The 15,307-nt window shown below is 38.6% G+C and overlaps 1 protein-coding gene across 9 annotated transcripts in view; it reads left to right on the top strand.

The window, feature by feature from the left end:
• MAGI1 (membrane associated guanylate kinase, WW and PDZ domain containing 1) overlaps nucleotides 1–15,307 on the top strand; it is a 1,010,133-nt gene that overhangs the window by 817,646 nt on the left and 177,180 nt on the right. For 8 of the 9 annotated variants that reach the window (XM_053721010.1, XM_053721009.1, XM_053721006.1 and 5 more), the window contains exons 5-6: nucleotides 451–658; nucleotides 11,028–11,110. In XM_053721010.1, the coding sequence (XP_053576985.1) occupies nucleotides 451–658; nucleotides 11,028–11,110 (291 nt within the window). The remainder of the gene's footprint in view (nucleotides 1–450; nucleotides 659–11,027; nucleotides 11,111–15,307) is intronic. The other variant, XM_053721007.1, reaches the window with a different exon arrangement.

The raw sequence follows: 15,307 nt of genomic DNA, 5'->3' as shown, positions 1-15,307 counted from the left end.
TTTCAACTAAGAATACCAAGAGAACAAAGAAAAATTGGTAATAAAAGTAAATTGGAAAGTTGTTTAAAAATCACATGCCCTATTTAAATCATGAAAGATTTTTTTTACTTTACTGTCCCTTTAATGCACTATTGTTGTATATAACTTTGTGCTTATCCCCTGCAAATGGTTAAAGACAAAATTAACCCTTTCACCACTAACCCTTTTTTTTTCACCTCAGCGCTGAGCCAATTTGTAGTTTTTTTTGCTAGATTTTAGTAAATAATATTGAAAGTGGCACTTGTGACTACTTTTTGTTTTCATGATACTGTACTATATATCAGCAATTAAGCTTCAAGTGTTGATTTATGTTATGGCTTTAAAGGAAAAAATAATGTTTATGTTAATATCCCTTTAAAACAAATCCCTATGGCTTAAAATGAGATCAATATGTTTGTTCTGTCATTTCAGCAGACTCCAGTGAACAAGACGAGCACATTCCTATTCTTACACAACAATTGCCTCCACCAGTGTTTCGGATTCTCCCGTCTTTTCCCATCACGGAAGCATCTCAGAAGTTACCTCAATACCTACCTCCTCCTCAAGAGGATATCCTTGGTCCTCTGCCTGAAAACTGGGAAATGGCGTTCACAGAGAATGGAGAAGTCTATTTCATAGAGTAATTACATTTTTGTTTTTAAGTCTTGAGGAGGCTTGTCTCTAACCACCAATGAACTCATAGAAGTAATCGTTATAAGGGAGATTATATATTTAAAGGGATAGAAAGGTCAAAATTTAAATGTGTATGGGTGCACTTAAAGGAATAGTCTTGTTAAAATTAAACTTTCATGATTCAGATAGAGCATGCAATTTTATGCAACTTTCTAATTTACTCCTATTATCAATTTTTCTTTGTTCTCTTGGTATCTTTATTTGAATGCAAGCTTAAGAGCCGGCCCATTTTTGGTTCAGCACCTGGGTAGCGCTTGCTGATTAGTGGCTACATTTAGACATCAATCGGCAAGCGCTACCCAGGTGCTGAACCAAAAATGGGCCGGCTTCTATGCTTACATTCTTGCTATTTCAAATAAAGAAACCAAGAGAACGAAGAATAAATGATAAAAGGAGTAAGTTAGAAAGTTGCTTAAAATTGCTTCCTCTATCTGAATCATGAAAGTTTAATTTTGACTAGACTATCCCTTTAAATTATAAATAGAAGTATTTTTGCAATATACTTCCTCTAGCAAAATGCGGCTAATAAAAGTTATTACCATTTTCCAGCAGCATATGCGCATTTTCTGTGAGTGCCCCGTGTACAAGCACCTTATAAGAGAGTCAGTGGTGATCGTATGACACAAATTAAGTTTTCACTGACACAATACACACCGACAGCTCTCTGAGCAGATGTGGTGTTTGAATCCTGATGCTGAGGTCATATGTAGCATATGTGCGTATATTGCAAAAATGCTCCTATTCAAAATTGAAAGGACCCTATGCACATTTCATTATTGACCTTTTATATCCCTTTAAGTGAAATATAACAGCTTTTAAATAAATGTTCATTATTTTGTTTGCTTAGTTTGGTCTAAAAGACCTCTAGGTGGGCCACTGCTTAACAGTGATTTGTTAGATCACGCACAAGGTAATATACATTTGTTTCTAATTGCCTTTAGCAAAGAAGACCAGGATTCCACCAGCCTTTTAATTTGCAAAACCTTTGAAATTGTGTTTTTATTGTGTTATCATTTTATATATAAAAATTCATTAAAATAATGGTGGCGATAAAAATCTGAAATTATAATCCTCCATGTCACTAAAGTAAATCAATATAAATTGTTGCACAGGAAATCAGCACATCTAGGCAAGTGTCCCTGCTTGCTTTCACCCAGAAAGACTCCATATACACTGTTGTCGATGCACAAGAGGATTCTGGGCGAGATATACAACATCTCAGATTTCTTGCTCCAATACTGTGTTAACACACAGCAATTTAATGCAACAATACAGAAATCACTGCTAGACAAGCCTGTTTCGTTCTTTTTGGAACTCTTCAGTAGCTGGTAGATTTCTGATTGTTGCTTAGGTAGAGCTAATTTCAGGATTAAATCCCCTGCAAAATCTGAGATGTTGTATATCTAATTTGCATTTCTCACCCAGAATCCTCTTGTGCATTGGCAACTGTGTATATGGAGTGTTTCTAAGTGAAAGCAAGCGGGGACACTTGCCTAGATGTGCTGATTTCCTGTGCAACAATTTATATTGATATGAGAGGCAGCAGCAGAAACCAGTTTCCCAGTGTGGGATGGGCTACAGTTTTTAAAGGGTGTTCCTACACCAGCTTTAAATACAAATAATTTGTATCTGCTGTTTGCCGTTTTTAATGTTAGAAATATTACTAACCCTTTCACATCTGCTTAGTCTATTTTGTCAAGTACAAAATTTTTGTACATTTTAGTATTTCAACTAAATTCATGTCATGAAGCAATGAAAAAAACAAAACAAAAAACATATAACCAGTAAAATTGTAACCTTGGAGTGTGTTAAGTGTTATTTATCCAAACTGGACAGCTCACAAAGCAATGCTATCTCAGAAGAAGATATTAATTCTTCACACACGGAGCAAACCAGTCATCTGTACAGCTCAAATACTGCTTGGTGAAGCAAGAAGCTTAGCAAATCCCTTAACAACTGCTTTCGGTGGGGGATGGTGAAATCACAAATATAGGCTTTTTTCTATGCTCAGAAAGGTTTAATGGTGATGACTGAGGACCTCTGTTGACAATCTAGGTGTACTGCATGCACTCTATCGCAATCTGCACTGTGCTTATTTACAGTATACTTTGGAAAGGATGTTAATTATTGAAATTTCAGAATACATATTTTAGTTACATAGAGGGGCAGATACAAATGGATCACAGTGTCATTGTAGGTAAAATAAAATAAATTATATGCTTGAAACAAGGTTCTAAAACATAATGGTCCAGATTACGAGTGGAGCACAATATTGCTCTTGCGCAAGCGTAATATTTGAGCTCCACTCAGTAATACCATCACACTTAAATGCTGAAAGCCAAGCTCTCACGATAGCGCGCTTCTATAGGCTCCAATGGGAGCCTCGTTTTCATGCCGGTGTTCTGTATTATTTGTTGACTTTGCTATGTTCCCCTACCTCCAGCAACTCCTACCAAATTCTTACAAAGCCCACTCACTGCAGTATTGCTATAATAAAGTGCAAAATGACACTAAATAGCTTGCATGCGCCCATGCCGCAGTCGACAAATATTACAGAAGCAAGTCAAACACAGTTTTGGCACTAGCTGGGTCAGGTGGCATACAAATTTGATCATGCAAAAAAAGAGAGGTGCTGTACGCCCAATGAGTAAATAAAACATCCAACATACAAATTGATTGTACTTATGTTTTCACAGTATACATAGTTACAAGCACTCTGTGGACCTACACAATTTGGGCACTAGCTGGGTGGCAGACAAATGGATTGTACCTATTTTACATAATATGAATATTTACAAACACTCTGGGGGACATCTAAGTGTTTGTAACTATGTATATTGTAAAAACAAAAGCACAATCAATTTGTATGACACCTGACCTAGCTAGTGCCAAAACTGTGTTTAACCCGCTTCTGTAATATTTGCTGATTGCGGCATGGGCGCATGAGTGCTATTTAGTGTCATTTTGCACTTTATTGTAGCAATGCTGCAGTGAGTGCATGCGTCAACAACTGGCTTTGTAAGAATTTGGTAGGCGTGACTGGAGGTAAGGGAACGTAACGAAGTCGGCAAATATAATAGAACACCGGCAGCCACAGTAAACCACCTAGCCCAGCACAGGGGGAAAATCGGGCAGCAATAAATGAATATATATGTATATGCTTATATTCATATATATGTATGTGTTTATATGGGTATATAGACATATTATATACACGTATATAACGTAATTATATTTGTTATTTAAGTATATACATATAAATTTATAGAAAAATACACAGTTTCCCATTGAACTCCATGTAAAGGCACTTTAGGTGCAGTTATTGTTTTATTACCCAACATCCCCTCACTTTAACCCCTTATAATTGCTTTGTGCATTTAAAAAAAAAAAATAATGCTCATTTGTATTGTACATGTCAATGTATTGTCGTCTTTATTTTGGGGGCAATTGGGGCAAATTTTTATTTATTATCTGGTTAATTGCGCTTAGCACAAAGTGAAACCGCAAGCTCGGACAAATTTTACCCCTTTACGGGCACATGTTAAGATAGTGCTCCATTCGTAATCTGGCCCACTGTTAGTGGTTTTGATAAGATTTGCCTGGCAATGCAAAGGGCAAGATTTATCAAGAGCCGAATGCCCCGATCGGCTGCAGTCTCGCTCATTTAAGCCTGCAACTGATATTTATGAAGCAACAGTTTAAAACGCTGCTTCATAAAACCCTTTAATCAGTTTGGAGTTGGTGGATGAAATTCACCTTGGATTCCTTCCACTGGGGGTGATTGACAAGTTCTACTCTCACGTAATTCGTTACGTGAGGTTAGGTAGGCGGCATTGCACAGTGTTCACCTGTGCAAATTGGCTCCTCCCAATAAGGCAAGTGGTGGGTGGGTGGAGTTGGGCTGTTGATAAATATGTAGGAAAAAGGATATTCATTTCTCCAACATAGGTGTGTCCGGTCCACGGCGTCATCCTTACTTGTGGGATATTCTCTTCCCCAACAGGAAATGGCAAAGAGCCCTGCAAAGCTGGTCACATGATCCCTCCTAGGCTCCGCCTTCCCCAGTCATTCTCTTTGCCGTTGCACAGGCAACATCTCCACGGAGATGGCTCAGAGTTTTTTGGTGTTTAAATGTAGTTTTTATTCTTCTATCAAGAGTTTGTTATTTTAAAATAGTGCTGGTATGTACTATTTACTCTGAAACAGAAAAGAGATGAAGATTTCTGTTTGTAAGAGGAAAATGATTTTAGCAACCGTTACTAAAATCGATGGCTGTTTCCACACAGGACTGTTGAGAGGAATTAACTTCAGTTGGGGGAAACAGTGAGCAGACTTTGGCTGCTTGAGATATGACACATTTCTAACAAGACTTGGTAATGCTGGAAGCTGTCATTTTCCCTATGGGATCCGGTAAGCCATTTTCTTAATTTTCAATATAAGAATACAAGGGCTTCACAAGGGCTTTAAAGACTGGTAGACATTTTTCTGGGCCAAAACGATTACTATATAAGCATGTTTAATGGTTTATAACTTAGGAGAGTTATTTTAATCTTGGCAAATTGTTAAAAAAACGGACAGGCACTGTATTGGACACCTTTTTCACTGGGGGCCTTTTCTAGTCATAGGCAGAGCCTCATTTTCGCGCCACTAATGCGCAGTTGTTTTTGAGAAGCAAGGCATGCAGATGCATGTGTGAGGAGCTCAGATCCACTGAAAAAGCTTATTGAAGGCGTCATTTGGTATCGTATTCCCCTCTGGGCTTGGTTGGGTCTCAGCAAAGCAGATACCAGGGACTGTATAGGGGTTAAATGTAAAAACGGCTCAGGTTCCGTTATTTTAAGAGTTAAAGCTTTCAAATTTGGTGTGCAATACTTTTAAGGCTTTATGACACTGTGGTGAAATTTTGGTGAATTTTGAACATTTCCTTCATACTTTTGCGTATATTCAGTAAAAAAGTGTGTTCAGTTTAAAATTTAAAGAGACAGTAACGGTTTTATTTTAAAACGTTTTTTGTGCTTTGTTACCAAGTTTATGCCTATTAACATGTCTGAACTATCAGATAGACGATGTTCTGTATGTTCGGAAGCCAAGGTTCCTATCCATTTAAATATATGTGATAAATGTGACAAACAATTGATACCACTGATAATAATGTTGCCCAAAACGATTCCTTAAGTGAGGGGAGTAAGCATGGTACTGCATCATCCCCTTCTATGTCTACACCAGTCTTGCCCACTCAGGAGGCCCCTAGTACATCTAGTGCCCCAATCCTCCTTACTATGCAACAATTAACGGCTGTAATGGATAATTCTATTAAAAACATTTTAGCCAAAATGCCCACTTATCAGCGAAAGCGCGACTGCTCTGTTTTAGATACTGAAGAGCATGAGGACGCTGATGATAATGGTTCTGACATGCCCTTACACCAGTCTGAAGGGGCTAGGGAGGTTTTGTCTGAGGGAGAAATTTCAGATTCAGGAAAAATTTCTCAACAAGCTGAACCTGATGTTATTACATTTAAATTTAAATTGGAACATCTCCGCGCTCTGCTTAAGGAGGTGTTATCTACTCTGGATGATTGTGACAATTTGGTCATTCCAGAGAAATTATGTAAAATGGACAGGTTCCTAGAGGTCCCGGTGCCCCCGGAAGCTTTTCCTATACCCAAGCGGGTGGCGGACATTGTAAATAAAGAATGGGAAAGGCCCGGCATACCTTTTGTCCCTCCCCCTATATTTAAGAAATTATTTCCTATGGTCGACCCCAGGAAGGACTTATGGCAGACAGTCCCCAAGGTCGAGGGGGCGGTTTCTACTCTAAACAAACGCACCACTATCCCTATAGAAGATAGTTGTGCTTTTAAAGATCCTATGGACAAAAAAATAGAGGGTTTGCTTAAAAAGATGTTTGTTCAGCAAGGTTACCTTCTACAACCAATTTCATGCATTGTTCCTGTCACTACAGCAGCGTGTTTCTGGTTCGAGGAACTAGAAAAGTCGCTCAATCAAGCATCCTCTTATGAGGAGGTTATGGGCAGAGTTCAAGCACTTAAGTTGGCTAACTCTTTTACCTTAGACGCCACTTTGCAATTAGCTAGATTAGCGGCGAAAAATTCAGGGTTTGCTATTGTGGCGCGCAGAGCGCTTTGGCTAAAGTCTTGGTCAGCGGATGCGTCCTCCAAGAACAAATTGCTTAACATACCTTTCAAGGGGAAAACGCTGTTTGGCCCTGACTTGAAAGAGATTATTTCAGATATCACTGGGGGTAAGGGCCACGCCCTTCCTCAGGATAGGTCTTTTAAGGCTAAAAATAAACCAAATTTTCGTCCCTTTCGCAGAAACGGACCAGCCTCAAGTTCTACATCCTCTAAGCAAGAGGGTAATACTTCTCAAACCAAGCCAGCCTGGAGGCCAATGCAAGGCTGGAACAAAGGTAAGCAGGCCAAGAAACCTGCCACTGCTACCAAGACAGCATGAGATGTTGGCCCCCGATCCGGGACCGGATCTGGTGGGGGGCAGACTTTCTCTCTTCGCTCAGGCTTGGGCAAGAGATGTTCTGGATCCTTGGGCGCTAGAAATAGTCTCCCAAGGTTATCTTCTGGAATTCAAGGAGCTACCCCCAAGGGGAAGGTTCCACAGGTCTCAATTGTCTTCAGACCACATAAAAAGACAGGCATTCTTACATTGTGTAGAAGACCTGTTAAAAATGGGAGTGATTCATCCTGTTCCATTAGGAGAACAAGGGATGGGATTCTACTCCAATATGTTCATAGTTCCCAAAAAAGAGGGAACATTCAGACCAATCTTAGATCTCAAGATCCTAAACAAATTTCTCAAGGTTCCATCGTTCAAAATGGAAACCATTCGGACAATTCTTCCTACCATCCAGGAAGGTCAATTCATGACCACGGTGGATTTAAAGGATGCGTATCTACATATTCCTATCCACAAGGAACATCATCGGTTCCTAAGGTTCGCCTTTCTGGACAAGCATTACCAGTTTGTGGCACTTCCATTCGGATTAGCCACTGCTCCAAGAATTTTCACAAAGGTACTAGGGTCCCTTCTAGCGGTGCTAAGACCAAGGGGCATTGCAGTAGTACCTTACTTGGACGACATACTGATTCAAGCGTCGTCTCTACCACAAGCAAAGGCTCATACGGACATTGTCCTGGCCTTTCTCAGAGCTCACGGGTGGAAAGTGAACGTAGAAAAAAGTTCTCTATCTCCGTCAACAAGAGTTCCCTTCTTGGGAACAATAATAGACTCCTTAGAAATGAGGATTTTTCTGACAGAGGCCAGAAAATCAAAACTTCTAAGCTCTTGTCAAGTACTTCATTCTGTTCTTCTTCCTTCCATAGCGCAGTGCATGGAAGTAATAGGTTTGATGGTCGCGGCAATGGACATAGTTCCTTTTGCGCGAATTCATCTAAGACCATTACAACTGTGCATGCTCAGTCAGTGGAATGGGGATTATACAGACTTGTCTCCGACGATACAAGTAGATCAGAGGACCAGAGATTCACTCCGTTGGTGGCTGACCCTGGACAACCTGTCACAAGGGATGAGCTTCCGCAGACCAGAGTGGGTCATTGTCACGACCGACGCCAGTCTGGTGGGCTGGGGCGCGGTCTGGGAACCCCTGAAAGCTCAGGGTCTTTGGTCTCGGGAAGAATCTCTTCTCCCGATAAATATTCTGGAACTGAGAGCGATATTCAATGCTCTCAAGGCTTGGCCTCAGCTAGCAAAGGCCAAATTCATACGGTTTCAATCAGACAACATGACGACTGTTGCATATATCAACCATCAGGGGGGAACAAGGAGTTCCCTGGCGATGGAAGAAGTGACCAAAATAATTCAATGGGCGGAGACTCACTCCTGCCACTTGTCTGCAATCCACATCCCAGGAGTGGAAAATTGGGAAGCGGATTTTCTGAGTCGTCAGACATTTCATCCGGGGGAGTGGGAACTCCATCCGGAGATCTTTGCCCAAATAATTCAATTGTGGGGCATTCCAGACATGGATCTGATGGCGTCTCGTCAGAACTTCAAGGTTCCTTGCTACGGGTCCAGATCCAGGGATCCCAAGGCGACTCTAGTGGATGCACTAGTAGCACCTTGGAGCTTCAACCTAGCTTATGTGTTCCCACCGTTTCCTCTCATTCCCAGGCTGGTAGCCAGGATCAAACAGGAGAGGGTATCGGTGATCTTGATAGCTCCTGCGTGGCCACGCAGGACTTGGTATGCAGATCTGGTGAATATGTCATCGGCTCCACCGTGGAAGCTACCTTTGAGACAGGACCTTCTTGTTCAAAGTCCGTTCGAACATCCGAATCTGGCCTCACTCCAACTGACTGCTTTGAGATTGAACGCTTGATTTTATCAAAGCGAGGGTTCTCAGATTCTGTCATTGATACTCTTGTTCAGGCTAGAAAGCCTGTAACTAGAAAAATCTACCATAAAATATGGAAAAAATATATCTGTTGGTGTGAATCTAAAGGATTCCCATGGAACAAGATAAAAATTCCTAAGATTCTATCCTTTCTTCAAGAAGGTTTGGAGAAAGGATTATCTGCAAGTTCTTTGAAGGGACAGATTTCTGCTTTATCCGTTTTACTTCACAAAAAGCTGGCGGCTGTGCCAGATGTTCAAGCTTTTGTTCAGGCTCTGGTTAGAATCAAGCCTGTTTACAAACCTTTGACTCCTCCTTGGAGTCTCAATTTAGTTCTTTCAGTTCTTCAGGGGGTTCCGTTTGAACCCCTACATTCCGTTGATATCAAGTTATTATCTTGGAAAGTTTTGTTTTTGGTTGCAATTTCTTCTGCTAGAAGAGTTTCAGAGTTATCTGCTCTGCAGTGTTCTCCTCCTTATCTGGTGTTCCATGCAGATAAGGTGGTTTTGCGTACTAAACCTGGTTTTCTTCCGAAAGTTGTTTCTAACAAAAATATTAACCAGGAGATAGTCGTGCCTTCTTTGTGTCCGAATCCAGTTTCAAAGAAGGAACGTTTGTTACACAATTTGGATGTAGTTCGTGCTCTAAAATTCTATTTAGAGGCTACAAAGGATTTCAGACAAACATCTTCCTTGTTTGTTGTTTATTCTGGTAAAAGGAGAGGTCAAAAAGCAACTTCTACCTCTCTCTCTTTTTGGCTTAAAAGCATCATCAGATTGGCTTATGAGACTGCCGGACGGCAGCCTCCTGAAAGAATCACAGCTCATTCCACTAGGGCTGTGGCTTCCACATGGGCCTTCAAGAACGAGGCTTCTGTTGATCAGATATGTAAGGCAGCGACTTGGTCTTCACTGCACACTTTTACCAAATTTTACAAATTTGATACTTTTGCTTCTTCTGAGGCTATTTTTGGGAGAAAGGTTTTGCAAACCGTGGTGCCTTCCATCTAGGTGACCTGATTTGCTCCCTCCCATCATCCGTGTCCTAAAGCTTTGGTATTGGTTCCCACAAGTAAGGATGACGCCGTGGACCGGACACACCTATGTTGGAGAAAACAGAATTTATGTTTACCTGATAAATTACTTTCTCCAACGGTGTGTCGGGTCCACGGCCCGCCCTGGTTTTTTAATCAGGTCTGATGATTTATTTTCTCTAACTACAGTCACCACAGTATCGTATGATTTCTCCTATGCAAATATTCCTCCTTTACGTCGGTCGAATGACTGGGGAAGGCGGAGCCTAGGAGGGATCATGTGACCAGCTTTGCTGGGCTCTTTGCCATTTCCTGTTGGGGAAGAGAATATCCCACAAGTAAGGATGACGCCGTGGACCGGACACACCGTTGGAGAAAGTAATTTATCAGGTAAACATAAATTCTGTTTTTTTTTTTAAATCTTTAAAGGGATAGTAAACCCAATTTTTTTCCGTTTATGATTCAGATAGAGCATGCGATTTTAAGCAACTTTCTAATTTTCTTCTATTATCAATTTTTCTTTGTACTCTTGGTATCTTTATTAGAAAAGTAGAAATGTTACGCTTAAGAGCCGGCCCATTTTTGGTTCAGCACCTGGGCAGCTCTTGCTGATTGGTGGGTAAATGTATCTACCAATCCGCAAGCACTACCCAGGGTGCCGAACCAAATAAAGATACCAAGAGAACGAAGACAAATTGATAATAGGAATAAATTAGAAAGTTGATTAAAATTGCATGTTCTATCTGAATCATGAAAGAAAAAAATAGGGTTTACTATCCCTTTAATACTACAGAATTGTCTTGTCATTACAAGGTGTTTACTGTCCCTGTTAAATGACAATAAATACTTAGTACTGCATGTTATGTTAAATCTTTCTGCATTTCTTTTATAGCCACAATACTAAAACGACATCATGGTTAGACCCGCGGTGCCTGAACAAACAGCAGAAGCCTCTTGAAGAATGTGAAGATGATGGTAAGTGAAGTAGCCTAAATTACTGCAGTATGACTAAAAAGATTATATTTAGTGTATTAAAGGGGACAGTCCAGTCAAAATTAAACTTTCATGATTCAGATGGGGAATGCAATTTTAAACAACTTTCCAATTTACTTTTATCATCAAATTTGCTTTGTTCCTCTTGGTATTCTTTGTTAAAAGCTAAACCTAGGTTGGCTCATATGTTAATTGTAAGCCCTTGAAGACTGTCTCTTATCTCATTGCATTTTGGCTAAAATACATGTCTGTTAAAAGAACTAAAATAAGGGGGCAGTCTACAGAAGCTTAGATACAAGGAAATCACAGAGGTCAAAAGTATATTCATATAACAGTGTTGTTTATGAAAACTGGGGAATGGGTAATAAAGGGATTATCTATCTTTTTAAACTAACTATTCTGGAATAGACTGTCCCTTTAAAGGAAAATGATTGTATTAGAATTATTTCAAATTTGACTTAATTGTATGTTGTCATATTGGGAATTGCATGAATTATACTTTCTGTAGGCCTAGGGAGGCAAATTTAAATTAAAGACAGAAAATTCATAGGTGTACATGGGCAGTGGGCATCAAATGGGTATAGAGAAATGAAAATGGGAGGGTTATGACACTTAGTTTATTTCTTAACAACTTTTGATGTTAAAGATGAGTCTTCTAAATAAAAAAAATAGATTTGATTAGGAAACTACAGAAACTTATTTACCAGTAAACAAAAATCCATTACACTGCTGAGACCCTCACAATATGAAAAGTCTTATTTCCCCAAACAATGGGTCATATGACTCCCTAGATGTAATTATACTTATCTGACCATATACTTGCTTTAAAGGGACATTAAACACTAAATACATGCTAGATAGACTGATGCAGTTAAAGAAAAGATTAGTCTGTAGATGTATTTTTTTTAAAAACTTTCATTAGCTGTTTAAATACTGACAAAATAAGTATAAAGTTTTAGTGTTTATAAAACAATGCAAGCTGCCATGTTGTAACTTAGGTTACCTTCTCTGCTGTGACCAATTAGTGACAGTTATAAATAGCTAAATAGCTCACTAGAGTGTGCAGCCAATGGCTGTGTAGGATATAACAGTGTTCTGCACTTCCATTTCCAACAGGAACTGAAAATCTCACAATTTTAGAATGGAATTACATAAACTAAAAAAGTGGATGAGGAGGAAGAAGGTTCTCTCTTTTTAATATTTCGGAGGAATTGTACAAATATTATTAGTATTAATATTATTATTATGCTACCAATATATGTTTGTTTTGAACATACACATTTACATTGTTAGCAGAGCCAGAAATATACTGTTACAGTTATAAATAAATACATTGATCATTTGTATCAAACATCTGCACATCCAATTCCACTTAAAACTTCAGATAGTAGGGTGTTTCCACAGCAATAGGGCATTCTGGGTAAGGTAAAGAAAATGATATAGTGTCTCACTATCCGGTTAAAATACAGACTCACTCATGCAACTGTAATGCTTTAAAGCATAGCAGGGATAGGTGTACAGCATCAGATCACCGCATGTGGCCGGCTGTTTGTTCTTGCCGGAACTCATCAGCACGATAGGTTTTCTGATTGCTGCAAAGAGAAGCTAGTGTAGGTGCATAGAAATCAGTCTCTATATGGTAAATACAAAGGCCAGGGAAAAACACCCCATCATAAAAGGAGTGACACCAAATAGATCACGTGACCTGGCAATAACATTTTATTGACACTAAAGGATTTCATATTAAAGGGACACTCAACTTAATATTGGATTTCTCATAAAATGTTTACTTATGCTTCATTATACAATTTTGCAATGCACTTTCAACATTTTATTTTGACTGCTTTTCCTGTAATTAAGCTTGGAAATTGTAGTGTTTCTACTCCACCCCAGAGAGGTTTGAATACACACTCCTATGTGATTGACTGATTTCATGTAATTTAACTTTGACAATTGTTTTGTTTCCACTGCCCCTAAAGAGACTGAGGTGTGGAAAGCTGAACCCTGGCACTGCTACATGCTACAAAGTGATTGATAGATATGTAAAGGAGCTTTTTTATTCCTGTCTCTAATTGGTCAATAATATAAACAACATTCAAGGTTTTTTTTGAGGGGTGTGGCCAGGGCCTCAAAAAAAAATATGACTGTCAAACAAAATGACTAAATATCTAAATGTTTTTATGCAGATCAGTTGCAACACAGTGAATAAGATAAAATAAATATAGATATATTTAAATAGACAGTTTAATGTAAAATTAGTTAAGCCTTAAAGGGACAGTAAAGTAAAAAAAAACATCTTTCATGATTTAAATAGGGCATGTAATTTTAAACAACTTTCCAATTTACTTTTATTACCAATTTTGCTTTGTTCTCTTGGCATTCTTAAATGAAAGCTAAATCTAGGAGGTTCATGTGCTAATTTCTTAGACCTTGAAGAATGCCTAATCTGAAAGCATTTTGACAGTTTTTCACCACTAGAGGGCGTTAGTTCATGTGTTTTATATAGATAACATTGAGCTCAGGCATGTGAAGCTCCTAGGAGTCAGCACTGATTGGCTAAAAATGCAAGTTTGTCAAAAGAACTGAAATAATGGGTTAGTTTGCAGAGGCATAGATACAAGGTTATCACATAGGTAAAAATTGTATTATTATAACTGTGTTGGTTATGCAAAACTGGGGAATGGGTAATAAAAGGATTATCTACCTTTTTAAACAACAAAAATTCTGGTGTTTACTGTCCCTTTAATGTGTTCGCAATGACTTGTTATAGTAGTTGTAGAGTATAAAATATATGGGAAATTGATCCTTTAGATTTTTTTTTATATGAAATATCTGTTTTTGCTAAATAGTGCTTCAACCTGTTTTTGTTTTGAAGGAGCAGCAATGCACTAGTGAGCACTATCTGAATACATAAAGTGAGCCAATTACAAGAGGCATAGATGTGTAGCTTCCTGTAGTACATTGCTGCTCCTGAAACTACCTAGGTATGCTTTTTAACAAAGGATATCAAGAGAACAAAACAAATTAATAATGCAGATAAATTGAAAAGTTTTGTGTATGTGTGTATATATATATATATATATATATATATATATATATATATATATATATACAAAATCTCAGGTGAATCCCACACTCGCTACTGAAACACAGCCTCCGGGGTGCACTTCAAACTGTAGTATGCACACTGAATAAGAAAGGCACTCTCCGTGATTCATAAATCAAACTTTACTTTAAGTGAACATTTTCGGGGTTGCCCCCGTCCTCAGACTTTACAAGACAAACAAAAATAGAACAATTTATGTGATTACCTGGTTGTGATCCTGCTAGAGCATGTAGCGTCCCCTATGCACAACTGCGCATGCGCAAGAGACTATACGGAGGCCCTAGAGGTTCAAAAGAGTCACCAAGTCAAAAAAATTAAAAAGTTAAAAAACACACACAACACTCCAATGTAATAGCAAACAAAATTGTATGAAATGTGTATGGGGAATAATATTTTGTAGCCTCAAGTATGTGTAACATAAGTCAGTGTACTATGCTGCGATAACAAAGGGTGATCCAGTGGATCTACAATACCTACTCAGAAATATCATTCATATTGCGAGTCATCCCAAACATGAGAACATTAGCTACCCTGATCATATATTTATTTATTCAACACAAAACGGGCCACAAAGCTTCATACTAACACATCTGTTGATAATGCATTACATATCACATATTTTTTGATTTACAATATACGTATCACTATCGTTAGGATTGCAAGCATTGTAACCTAGCAACAGCAAATATAGCGTAATTGCAGGTCAGATACCTAAAATGCTAGTGATCATATCACAAGTCATCCTATGTTGTTACAAACTAGCAACATATGCTGTTACAACCTAGCAGCACGAAATCATGTAGTGCTAACTGTATCATATTAGTACACCAGCTACTCCTATGGGTCTAATTAGAATGTTACCGTTGAGACCACAAACATATATTAACATATATTATATATTAACCACGTAATCCAATAATAGTCAGTATACCATGTGCGTAAATCCAATGCCAGATCGTAAACAGAATGGACAATGCCATCAATAAGATAAGCGATTTAGGATATATCAGATCAAAGAATGACCCACAACAATATAAAAAATGATGGTAACATATATATAGTCAAATTCCCGA

This window comes from Bombina bombina, chromosome 7, assembly GCF_027579735.1.
Source record: "Bombina bombina isolate aBomBom1 chromosome 7, aBomBom1.pri, whole genome shotgun sequence".
NCBI classification, from domain to species: Eukaryota; Metazoa; Chordata; class Amphibia; order Anura; family Bombinatoridae; genus Bombina; species Bombina bombina.
The sequence above is the reverse complement of the archived record's forward strand: the minus strand, read 5'-3'. Positions and strand labels throughout refer to the sequence as shown.